Source organism: Mastomys coucha, chromosome X (assembly GCF_008632895.1).
Source record: "Mastomys coucha isolate ucsf_1 chromosome X, UCSF_Mcou_1, whole genome shotgun sequence".
NCBI lineage: Eukaryota > Metazoa > Chordata > Mammalia > Rodentia > Muridae > Mastomys > Mastomys coucha.
In genome coordinates, this window is record NC_045030.1 from 41100846 (window position 1) to 41113676 (window position 12831).

At 38.4% G+C, this 12831-nt stretch overlaps 1 protein-coding gene across 1 annotated transcript in view; it reads left to right on the forward strand.

Moving 5' to 3' along the window:
* Window positions 1-12831, forward strand: part of Dock11 (dedicator of cytokinesis 11) — a 136086-nt gene that overhangs the window by 86859 nt on the left and 36396 nt on the right. The window contains exons 37-41 of the mRNA XM_031372386.1: window positions 1283-1349; window positions 2927-2974; window positions 5048-5190; window positions 6944-7059; window positions 10704-10841. Coding sequence (XP_031228246.1) covers window positions 1283-1349; window positions 2927-2974; window positions 5048-5190; window positions 6944-7059; window positions 10704-10841 — 512 coding nt within the window. The remainder of the gene's footprint in view (window positions 1-1282; window positions 1350-2926; window positions 2975-5047; window positions 5191-6943; window positions 7060-10703; window positions 10842-12831) is intronic.

Consider the following 12831-nt stretch of genomic DNA (forward strand, 5'->3'; position numbering starts at 1 on the left):
AAAAAAAAAACTGTATTAAAAAAATGGGAGAAGCAACATCAAAACCCCATTCATCCTACCTCACTCAATCATAAGGTTGGCATTGTCTCCTCAGTCCTTGTCTACCTAAGGCTGTTGCTTAGGTGAAAAGAGAGTAGTTTTTCTACTTTTTATAACAAAATATTTTGTCATTTACAATAGGATATGCAATACTGTTAGGTATATAAGAGGAGTATAAAAAAGAAAGCTACATTCTGACAAAAATTTAATAATTTTTCTTTTTTATTTTTACTTTTTTTTTTTTAATTGCCAGAGCTGGGCAAAGTGGTATGTTCCCTTTATCTCAGCACTTGGAAAAGAGAGGCAAGAGGATCAGAAATTCAAGGTCAACCTAGACTATGAGACCCCTGTCTAAAACAAATAAATAACCCCCTGTAGGTAGGTAGGTAGTAGGTAGGTAGGTAGGTAGGTAGGTAATATAAGGTATATTGGAAAAATTAAAGAAATGTGTTAAAGAAACTTGCATGGATAGGTTTAAGACATTCTTCTGTCTGAAATAATTGGACACATAAATACACCATCATCAGCCTTATTATCCAAAGAGGAAAATGGAAGATGATAATCTTTCTCTAAATTCTTAAATGTTTTGCTTAACAGAACCCTTCAAGTAGCAGATAAAAGCACCTGACTCTCTAGAAAACTGCCCATAAACCTACCACTGTTTGTGAAATTTTATAGTTGGCTAAGCCTTGGGTATAAAAAAGATAAACAAAAATTTCCTTATTTTGTCTTCAGCTATGATAGAAAGATTAGAACTAACCATCGAAAACAACATTTATAAAGTAAATAAAAAGATTAGGACCTGAGATAAAGATTATATGGTTCATTTGAAATCAATATGAAAAAAATATGCATGTGTATTCTTTTGAGTGCAGTGTAATGAGACACATTTGTAATGCTAGCACTCAGGAGGTAAGGCAGGAAGCAGAAAGTCTGAGCACATGTTTAAGACCAGCCTCGTCCTCTGTAAAAACCCTGCCTAAAGAAAGGAGAAGACCCCTTGGTAGTGCAAGCCTATAAGCCCACAACTTATGGTGGGCTTATAGGTGGAGGTGGAGGCAGGAGGATTAGGAATCACATACAGCAACATAGTGGATTTGATGTCAGCCTGGAATATCTATCATCCTGTCTTTAAAAAGATTGAATGTGTGGGTGTGGGCAGTGGGAAGACAAATATAGGGATAAAGTATGTGGTGATGGCTCTTTGTTCTCAGATCTAACACTTTCTTTCTCCTATTTTCAGATACTCTCTTGACTTACTGGAATAAAGTGTCTCCCCAGGAGCTCATAAACATTCTTGTACTTCTAGAGTAAGTTACAGTATTTTCCTAAACAGTTCACTTGCTTGAGAAAAGTTGGTTGAAAGAAATTAGATGTTACTGTTTTTCTGTTTTCAACAGTTCATTTGCTATTATTGTAGAAAATTAAATTACTTTTAGTAATCTAGACTCTAGCAGTCTTCACCCAGTGATAAAAGGAAGGAGGTAGAATACTTGTGAACCCATAGAAAACCTCTTGTCTAGTAATAGACTGTCTTCCAGGTGAGTGGGAATCTTACTATGGCCTTGAAAACTAGGAAACTAGAATGGTATCAGCTGGCTTGTGTCATTTTTTTGACCAGATGCTAGATTAATGCACAGCTAAAATTTTGATGTTGAACTCTTAGAGTTGAGTAATTCTATATACTCAGTTTAGGAACAGACAGATGTATCTGTACAGATTTATATAGAAATACACATCTACCTGTATTTTAAAACACTTGGGGAAACCAACTATGGTGAATGAAAGGTGTTATATGCTAAGCTACTATGTTATCATTATCAAAAGCTAAAAGGAAAATTATTCACGGAATGAAATGTAGGAATTGTTTACATAAATAGTAATATGCATTACAGATACGACTGATGTTCATATAAAATACAGAGAGGATAATCGATACATAACCAGTTGATGCAACTTTTAAAAATATCATAGAAAATATCTGCTGATTAGCAGTTAAGATCTCAAGGGGGTTCTCCTAAATATGTATTTCTTAGACTTTTAGTTAGATTACAAAATAATGGGATTTTCATTATAGCATTTTCTTACAAATCATTTCTATTGACCTTCTCTTGCCCCGTCCTTTAAGCCCTTCCCACTCCCGCTGACCCCATTTCTCCATTAGTTCCATTTTCCCTTTCACATAGCCTGTCTTCTATTGCATTTGGTTCCTATTTTTCCCTTTCACTAACCGTCCCTGAAGTCCTCTTTTTTTCATGGTCCCCACCCCAGCTATAGTAAGCACTGTAAATATGTTGGGAAATATTTACCAATGAAGACAACTGATGGTGAGAATTTACTTGAAAAGAGGCCAGATGAATGGGAGGATGGAGAAAGATTAGCTTGCTTTTCATGGAACTTAAGACTGTTCATGACAGCTAGTGAAGCTGGGAAATAATGAATATATGGGGATTTGGATATTATTTTTCCTATATTCATATATTTATGATTATTAATAATATAGAACATTTAATACCTATGTATAAAATATACCATTTGCCTCTATTTTTATAATTAAGGAACATGGTTTGGTGTTAATGATGACTAGAGACCTTTGCTATAGTATAATAAAGTGCACAAAATATAATTTGCATGGGCAAGTTGTTTTCTAACCTGTTATTACATTCATATATAAAGACATGAGACTTTTAATGCTAGTATAACTATAGCAAATATAAGTGGAAAGGTGGGATGTGGCAAGCCCATAAGTAGTTATCTGTGGAAATGAATGTTATTGTAATATCATTTGAGTAAATTGATCTTTAGAACATATGATCATCTACTTATTACTTGTCAGATTGCACCATGTAGCCATATATTACTAATGTGCTGTTGTTCTCCTTCCTAGAGTATGTTTGTTTCACTTCCGATATATGGGGAAAAGAAACATAGCAAGGTAATTCCTGTGGTACTACACAGCATTCTATCTCTTCATTCATTTCCAACAAAGAGCAATCCCATCAGTGGCATGGAAAACCTAAGATAATGGCTTTAGGTTAATGTGAAGGCAGCTGTGCTTTATTCAGTGTATCCCAATTCCTAGTTAAAACTAATGTAAATGAATACTATGTTTTCAAAGAGGTAATGACTAGAGTAATAGAGAAGGTTTCTACCTTCTGAGATCTCCCTAAACTTTGAGCAGATATTTGTGTTTTCTGGAGGACTTAAATAAGGGTTAAATATAAGGGTAGGCAGAAAATCAAAAGGCAGAGGTGGCTGTAAAATGTGTCACTTTTGCCTGCAGTCTGTTAACATCCCAAGTACTGAGGTAAATAGAACCCCTCAACAGTAATTAGGACATACATTATACATTATCTATTTACACTTTTGCCTCATAAATCTTTATGAAGAAATGTTTGAGGAGCTCCAGCATTTGTTTAGCATGCACAAGGCCCTGGATTCAATTCCCAAAACCACACACACACACACACACACACACACACACACACACACACATACACACACACACACACACAAAGGAAAGAAGATGGAAAATACGTTTGTTCTTGGAATATGGCTCAGCAGCTGAGTATTTTTGTAGGATATGTGAAGCCCTGGGTTCAGTTCCCAACACTGGGGAAAAAAAAAGCAATCAGGAATGTCTGAAGGCACATGGTCAAGGGCAAAGAAAGTCTTGCTTAGTCCAATTATGAGTGGATCTGTGTGTGTGTGAATTAGAACTACTAATTAAAGGAATCCAAATATAGTCTTTTAAAAAATTGTGTGCATGCTTGCACATGGGCATGCCCTGGCAAATGTGTTAAGGTCAGAGGACAGCTTGTGGACTCGGTTCTTCCACCATGTATGTCACAGGGATCTGGGTCAGGTTGTTAGGCATGGTGGCAAGGACCTTTAACCACGGAGCCGTGTCTCCCACACTAAATAGTTTATTTTTCAAAGTTAAAATCCACAGCAGTTTCTTTGTTTTCTTTGTTTTGTTTGGGTGTGGGTTTTGGTCCTAGGATCTCATAGAGCCTCACTTTGCCCTGAACTTGCTCTGTCTCCAAGGAGGACCTTGAACTTTGATCCTCTTGCCTCGGCTTCTCAAAGACTGTGATTGTAGGATGTGTAAGCACACCATGCCAAGCTTAGGTCCACAGACTGAAGCCCTTGCATGTGGTTTATTGCTGCGCCTCTGGAACAGCCTAGTACTAAATCTCAAGTGGCATGTATTCCAATGTCTCCCATCGTGCCCTATGACTGTGAGCTGCTCTGATCTTTAGCACCATAGACCATAGCATGCAGATTTTGTTACTCTGACCTCATTGTTAGAAGAGGACAAAGGGCTCCTTCCTGAGTTTATACATGACCCAGCTGTAAGTGATCCAGAAAGAAGCTGGACTGATATTCATTCTTGAATATCTGATGCCAACCCCATCCTATTTCAGTGTCTATCTTCTCGATTCTCCTTCCTCACTTCCTGAAAAAAAATAAAACCCTGAATATTATTAGAGTGTTATCTACTTAGCCCCAGTGTTTTTGAGAAGGAGAGAAGGCTCTTTCTAAATGCCTTAGCTAATGGTATATGCCCTTTTTAAGACGCATTAAAATGTTATAAAATTTAGGGGCTAGAGAGATGGCTCACCATTTCTAATATACCTCATTTAATCCAAGCAATAGTTGATAGAATCTTTGAGCAGCATATTATATTTATCTGGAAACACATCAACTAAAATCACATTTTAGTTTAAAAGAACCAAACAATGACATACATTATTGGAGCACTTCAGTTTTTGTTGTTATTGTATTTTTGTTTGTTTGGGTTTTTTTTGTTTGTTTGTTTTATTGGTGGGGGTTTGAGACAGGGTCTCACTATGTAGCCCTGGCTGTTCTGGAACTCACAATATAAACAGACTGGCCTTGAACTCACAGAGATCCACCTGCCTTTGCCTCCCATGTGCCAGGATTAAAAGAATGCACCATCACTACCTAGCTTTATTTAAGTTATTGATTTAAATTTTTATTTTAGGGTGCATGATGCCTGGCTATCCAAACACTTTGGAATAGATCGAAAATCACAAACTATGCCAGCTCTTCGAAACAGATCAGGGGTGATGCAGGCTCGGCTTCAACATCTCAGCAGCTTAGAAAGCTCATTCACACTTAATCACAGTAAGTCATCTTGGGTTAGAGGCATATCAAATTGTCTGCTAATGCTATTTAATCTTTTTTTTCATTTAATATGTATATATATATGTGGTGTGTATACAGATATGAGCATTGTGTGGGTGCAAGTATATGTGTGTGGTATGTCTGTCAAATTTAATTTTTAATTGTTTAAGATTTATTTATTTTGTTTAATGTTTAGCCTGAATCTATGTATGTGTGCCATGTTTGCCTGGACCTGTGAAGGCCAGAAGAGGGCGCTAGATTCCCCAAAACTGGAGTTACAGATGAGTGTGAGTCACAATGTGGGTCCTGGGACTTGAACCCAAGTCCTTTGGAAGAGCAATAAGTGCTCTTAACTAGTGAGCCATCTCTTTAGCTCCATTAAATTTTAATAAAGTATTAACATCCTAATAAAATAGCATATAAATAGTATTCAATTGAGTTATTATTGTTCATTTAATGACATATATGTCCTGTGCTGACTATAGAAATGAATCAACTCTAGTTGGGCTTAGTATTATTAGTTCAGACCTATAATTCCAGCTACCTATGAGAGTGAGGCAGAAAGTTTACAAGATCAAGGCCATCCTGAGCAAATTTGATCTTGTCTAATATAATAAAAGCTAAAATACTGGGGACCTAGCTCACTGCTGGAGTGTATGCTTGCCTAGCATGCATGAAGCCTTATGGCAATCCCCAGTAGCACCAAATAATAATGATGAGCTCTAAATGCTAGTTGTTGGAGGTATATTTATGGAGGATAAAGCATTGAGAAGGCATCTAGGATAAGAAGAGAAATCTTGCCTCACTGAGGCTGTTAGGGGATTAGATAAAGGGAAAGTACCCTTTGACAGCAAATATTAATTTTTTAAAAAAAAACTCAGAGGAAGAACACTTTCATTTTCATGCAGAAATCCAAAGGTCACAGGAAAAGAGGACAAGAAAAATGGCTTTGTGAAGCCCAGTTATAATTTCTAATAAATCTCCTGCATAGGTAGGCGCTGAGCTAAAAGACTAAGGCTGCAATTTCTTTTTTATTGTCTGTTAATCTTTTTTATCATCCAGTCGTTAACCCCTCCCAGTCCGCCCTCTGGCTGTTCCTCCTCCCATACATCCTTCCTCCTCCACTGGTCTCCAGAGGATGTTCCCACCCCCCATCCCCACCCCACCAGATCTCCCCACTCCCTGGGGCCTCAAATCTCTCAAGGGTTAGGTGCATCTTCTCTGACTGAGGCCAGACTAGGCAGTCCTCTGCTGTATATGTGTCAGGAGCCTCATATCAGCTGCTGTATGCTACCTGGTTGGTGGCTCAGTGAGGATGCAAATTTTTCAAGTTTCTGCTTTTTTGTAAAAGTGCAACAAACCTGCTCCCATTGACCCATAAAAGCCTGGAATTCTGTCACTGGCAGAATTGAAGACATCTGACTATAGGATGCTGAATTTGCATGGCTTTGTCAGTTTTTCACCCTTGTTGGCAACACAGCTGAAGATGCCTCCCACATGATTTCCTAATTCTATCACCATAACTCATTACTAAGATCTCATAGACAAACAAGGGCACAGCTAAATAAATGCTGGAAAAAAAAAAAGTGACCGGAAGTGATTAAGACAGACCACGGCTCTCAGTAAGGTATCAGTGGTGTGAGATTCTTCTAAGAAGGCAAGACTGTTTCACTGTGGCTTTGGGAGGAAGTTTTTTGGTGCTGTTAAGATAAGTCCGTGTTGGGCATGGTTTAATATGCTTTTCTTACCTTAGGTTCTGCCACGACAGAAGCAGACATTTTCCACCAGGCACTTCTGGAAGGCAATACTGCTACTGAAGTGTCTCTGACAGTACTAGACACGATCTCCTTTTTCACCCAGTGCTTCAAGGTAATGATGAATTTAAAATGGATCAAGGTTAATTGCAAGAAAGAAAAAAAAACTATAATAGCTAGCTAGTTTGAGGAACAATAGTTCCAGTTTGAAATAACCTGGCAGGGGTGGTGAGTAAACACTGGTGACAAGCCAAGTTTGACTAGCTATGGTATAACCTTGGGAAATCACTGAAACTCAGTCATCCATAATAAAGTGAAGTGTTCCTACTAAAACGTCCTAATCCCCCTGTGCCTCTTAAATTCTATTGCTTTATGTTTGTCTTTGGATTCAGTTTTCTTCCAGGCATGGTGATACGTGCTTATAAAGTCAGGACTTGGGCAACAGAGGCAGGAGAGGTGCCAAATTTGAGGGTAGCCTGATCTGTATAACAAGTTCCTGGTCAGCAAAGGCTCTGTAGCCAAAGATAGGAGGTGGGGGAGTAAGGAGTGGGGGAAGGAAAGAAGGGAGGGTTTTTTTTCATGTTTTTATTAAAATAACTACTAATTTTTACCTGAAATCATGAGAGGATCAGTTAGCCAAAATACCCATTATAATAAGATACCTTGTAAGGACAATCAATGTCCAGGTTTTTCTCAGATGTTTTTCCCTCTCAACCCAAATCATCCCTTTGATTTGTAAAAGAAAGTCAGTTAGTTTGCATGCTTGGTGGAAGGGTAAAGAAAACAGCAGATGTGAGAGTGCTTTGAAAGTAAAAAAAAAAAAAAAAAAAAAACTGGGGCTGGAGAGATGGCTCAGCGGTAAAGAGCACTGACTGCTCTTCTGAAGGTTCTGAGTTCAAATCCCAGCAACCACATGGTGGCTATCCATAATGAGATCTGACACCCCCCCTTCTAGGGTGTCTGAAGATAGCTACCATGTACTTACATATATAATAAATAAATACGTCTTTGGGCCAGAGTGAGCGTGGTGTGAAAGAGAAGAAAAAGTGTCTGAAGACAGCTACAGTGTACTTTACATATAATAAAAAAAAAAATTTTAAAAAAAAAAGAAAGTAAAAACTACATGAGCATAGTGTAAGGTAGAACCCAAAAGGAGAAAACAGACCTCCTGTTTCTCTTCATTTTCATATTATTTGGGACAGTTTTTCTTTGCTTGCTTGCTTGTTTTGCCTTTCGCCTTCTCTTCTGTAATACAGTCAATTGCCTTAGACTTCCAGGTAGACTATGGAAATATGCCCCATGCTTCTCAAGAACATTATACAGAGGAGAATCGAATAGTAGACTAATAAGTTGTGGTAGGTGATCTTACAAAATATTAGATTTGTTTTAATTAAAATAACACATGCACATCTATTTCTCATCATGTCAGTCGGTGAGACCTCTGAGTCTCGGGACTAGACTTCCATTCCTCCCTGCTTTTCTGAGACGTTTTATGTATTTAATAGATATTTGTGTATTTCTTGGTAAAACTCAAGTGCTCTCTTAAGCACTTTCCAAATATTAACTTATTATTCTTGGTGCTGAGGATTGAACCCTATCCTCATGCATGCGAATCGCATATTGTGTCGCTGTGTTACCTTCCCCTTTTCTTTTGAAGGCTGGAGTGATAAAGGGAGGTTATTGCATAAGAGGACGCATGATCTTTATGAAATTACAAAATCCGCTGTGAAGTTGGATTGTGATTATTCAGTTCTGGTGCCAAACTAGTAACAGTAACAGAATTGTACTCTTAAAACTGATTGCATTTTGGTAACACAAATTATATCCCTGTAAACTAAATACAAATAATGAATTAACTTTTAGTCCTCATAATAGCCTTACATATATAAACTATCATTCTCATAAAAATAAGGAGCCTCGGGCCCACAGGGAAGTTTACATTGCACAGCTAGTTGGTGCAGGATCAAAATCATAGCTACACCAATTATAATGGAAGTCCATGGGTCTAGGTACTGGCCATCAATGGGCCTGTCACCGTTTTGTCTAGTTCTGTGTGGTGGGCTGGATTGATATAACCTGCTTAGTTTCTTGAGAGTCAAAAAGGCAAAACTGGAGAACTTAACTAACGTTTGATTTTATATAATTCGGTGTATGTGTGTGTGTGTTTGTGTACACATTTGTATACTGTGTATGAATATATGCATTCATGTGTCTGAATGCAGATCCAGGTGTGGAGGTCAAGGATATCATTGGGCGTCAATACTTGCCTTGTTTGACGCAAGGTCTCTGTTGTTTTTCCACTGTGTACTCCAGGCTAGGTGGCACATGAGCTTCCAGAAATTCTGTCTCCGCCTCCTGCCTCTCATAGGAACACTAGGACTCCTGATGCTTCTGCTTCTGTGTATTGATTTTACATGGTTTGTGGGAATTTGAACTAAGTTCCACATGCTTTCTTTCATGCCAATCACTTTTACCCACAGAGCCATCTCTCCAGCCTCAGTGTTTTTATGTTGATTTTTTTTTTTGTAGTGTTGGGGATTAAACTCGGGACCTCCCAGGGAGGCCTTCACATAGCAGACAGACATTTTTCTCCTGTAGCCCCTTGGTAATTTATTTTAAAGCACATTTCATGAACCAACTGATATCTCTGTACAACTGCACTGTTTACTGTTTTTTAATGTCCATTTACAAGAGACATTTAAACAGTCAGTTGTGGTATCTGTTTTCATGGTCTCATAAGGTATTCTGGAGGGTTCAATTTATCACCAGTGCATAAATATATCTTATATAAAATACATTTTGAAAAGTAAGAAAGATATTTTTAAAGATTTATTTTATTTATTTTATGTGTATGGATACACTGTAGCTGTACAGATGGCTATGAGACATTATGTGTGTAGCTGCTGGGAATTGGACTCTGGACCTCTGCCACCCCTGCTCGCTCCAGCCCTGCTTGTTCCCATGTAATTCACTGTACCTGTCTTCAGACACACCAGAAGAGGGCATCAGATCTCATTACGGGTAGTGGTGAGCCACCATGTGGTTGCTGGGATCTGAACTCAGGACCTTAGGAAGAGCAGTCAGTGCTCTTACCCACTGAGCCATCTCGCCAGCCCCAAAAGGTTTTTTTAAAAGAATTGGTATTTCTCCTAGTTATTACTCTCCCAGAGAAATACAAAGCCTCTTGGCTTGTATTTGTTTTTAAATTTCTGAATGTGTAAGGTAATTAAAAGAATTCCTCCCAGCCAGTCATGACTGGACATACTCATAGTCCCAGCAAAAGGACAGACTGTGAACCAGACGGGCCTTTGTATGGAGCAAGCTCTAGATCCCACTGAGCTGCAGAGAGAGAACTTTAAGGAGGAAAAAAAAAGAAGAGAAGAGAAAAATAAAGAAAAAAAAAGAAAAGAAGAGAAAAGAGGAAGCGGACAGAAAGGGAGGAGGGATGGAAGGAGAAAGTCTTCCCATACTCAGTTTGAATTTTGATGTTCTCTATTGAAAGAATAATTTTTAGTTATTTTAAATGGTAGAGTTTTCAATAGTCTAGATATAGTTTGTAGGGTGTTTTGAGATGTCCCATTCAAGTGGAAGATCACATGAATATTCTCAAATAAAATACTGAAAATATTGTAAAAAAATTCCAAAGTCCTAACAGCATTTTTATGAGCAGATATTGATGATGCAGTTCTTTTGTGTGTAGGGGAGAGGGGACAAACTAAAGGCCTCTATAAACTGGGTTTTTTTTTTCATGTTTTATAGAGCCAACTTTTAAATAATGATGGTCACAACCCACTAATGAAAAAAGTATTCGATATTCACCTTGCTTTTCTTAAAAATGGACAATCTGAAGTGTCACTGAAGCATGTCTTTGCCTCACTAAGATCTTTCATCAGTAAGGTAAGAACAACTTGAAAGTGCTAGGAGCTCAAGGGAAGATGGAGGACTGGGAATCATTGTGCTAACATCTACAAACAGCCAGTAACTACTACAGCCTTTGTAAGTATGAGCACAGCATAGCAAAATTGATGTTGAGGACCAGGCAAGAATCCTGTAAAATCAGAAGAGGCTTTCCCTTTTACCATCATACCTTCACATTTTCAGTAGGCCCTTTTCAGGGGTCTGCCTCTCTGTCTTAGTTAGGGTTTCTATTGCTTCTAATCAGACACCATGATCAAAAATCATGTTGGGGAGGAAGGATTTATTCAGCTTACATTCCCACATTGCTGTTCATTATTAAAGGAAGTTAAATAGGGCAGGGTCCTGGAGGCAGGAGCTGATGCAGAGGCATGGAGTGGTACTGCTTGCTGGCTTGCTCCTCATTGCTTGCTCAGCCTGCTTTATAATAGAACCCAAGACTACTACCAGCCCAGGGATGGCACCACTCACAATGAGCTGGGCTCTACCTCATCAATCACTACTTAAGAAAATGCCTTACAGCTGGACTTAATTTGCTTCATTTTATTCGCATCCCAACTGCAGTTTTCCGTCCCTCCTCTCCTCCAAGTTCCTCCTCCTCCCCTCTTCACCCCACTCCCCATCTACTTCTCCTGTCTCTTCAGAAAAGGGCAGACCTCCCATGAATCTCAACCAGCCATGGCAGATTGCAGTAAGGCTAGGCACCTCCTCTGCTGTTACCTCTAGAAGAGGCAGCCCACTAGGGGGAAAGGGTTTCAAAGGCAGGCAACAGAGTCAGAGACAGCTTCTACCCCTACTGTTAGGAGTCCCACAAAAAGATCAAGCTACACAACTGATATGTATATGCAGAGGTCCTAGGTCAGTCTCAGGCAGGTCCCCTGGTTGACAGTTCAGTGTCAGTGAGCCCCTGTGGACTCAGGTTAGTAGATTCTGTGGGTTTTCTTGTGGTGTCCTTGACTTCTCTGTACAGCTAGATCTTATGAAGGCATTTTTCTCAACTAAGGTTCCCTCTTTCAGGTAATTCTAGATTGCGTGTCAGGTTGGCATAAGACTCTCCCTCTGCATCTTCTTTTCTCTCTAAAGATTCTACCCAGGAATGAAGCTCCAATGTCATTTTAAAATCACTTACTTCACCAATTTTCCTTTATCTTGCTTATCATATGATCAGACTAACATACCACCTACTATACTAATGAAGCGCCAGTCTTGCTTGTTTACAAAAATGTGTGTAAGCCCTTTGAAAGCAGAAACTAACTTTTAAATCTGGGGTCTCATATAATATCTTGCAAATGAACCATAAGCAGCCAGCATATGATCAAATAAACAAGTCCTACCTTTCATTGTATGTAAAACAAAAATTGGATAAATGTGAAGCTTTAAAGGTTTTCTATTCTTTCATATCCTTTAAAAATAAAAGAATCTATGGGGAAGTGAGTTCTGTATGAGCATAATGGGATAAATGGATGGAAATACATTTAGAAAAAAATCATTTAACAGTTACTAGCTAGGTAGTTACTGCGTGGCTTACCGTGCAATATATGAAAACATACACGTAATGATAAATATATGCTAGACCTTATCAAAGTTTCCCTTCGGTAGTAGTTAGACTTAGAGTATGCAACTGAAAGTATAAATGGCAAGTAGAACAGTGTTCATCACCTTAAGAGCTAGACTTCATCTTTTAGAAAACAGGCAGGCATGGAAATGTTTTGAGCAGGGAAGTAACACAATATATATTAAAATTAGACATTGGCTGAGAAGCAGAGGCAGGCAGATGTTTGTGAATTCAAGATCAGTGGTCTATGTAGCAAGTTCCAGGCCAGCCAGAGCTTCAGAGTTAAACCACAAAGGGGTGAATAGAAGAAAAGAAAAAAGAAAAGAAAAGAAAAGATTGTGAGTAGTGCAAAACATAGTAAAGAAAGTGATGTAAATAAAGCATAGTAAAAAAAATAATAAGTGAGGGCCTGGAAAA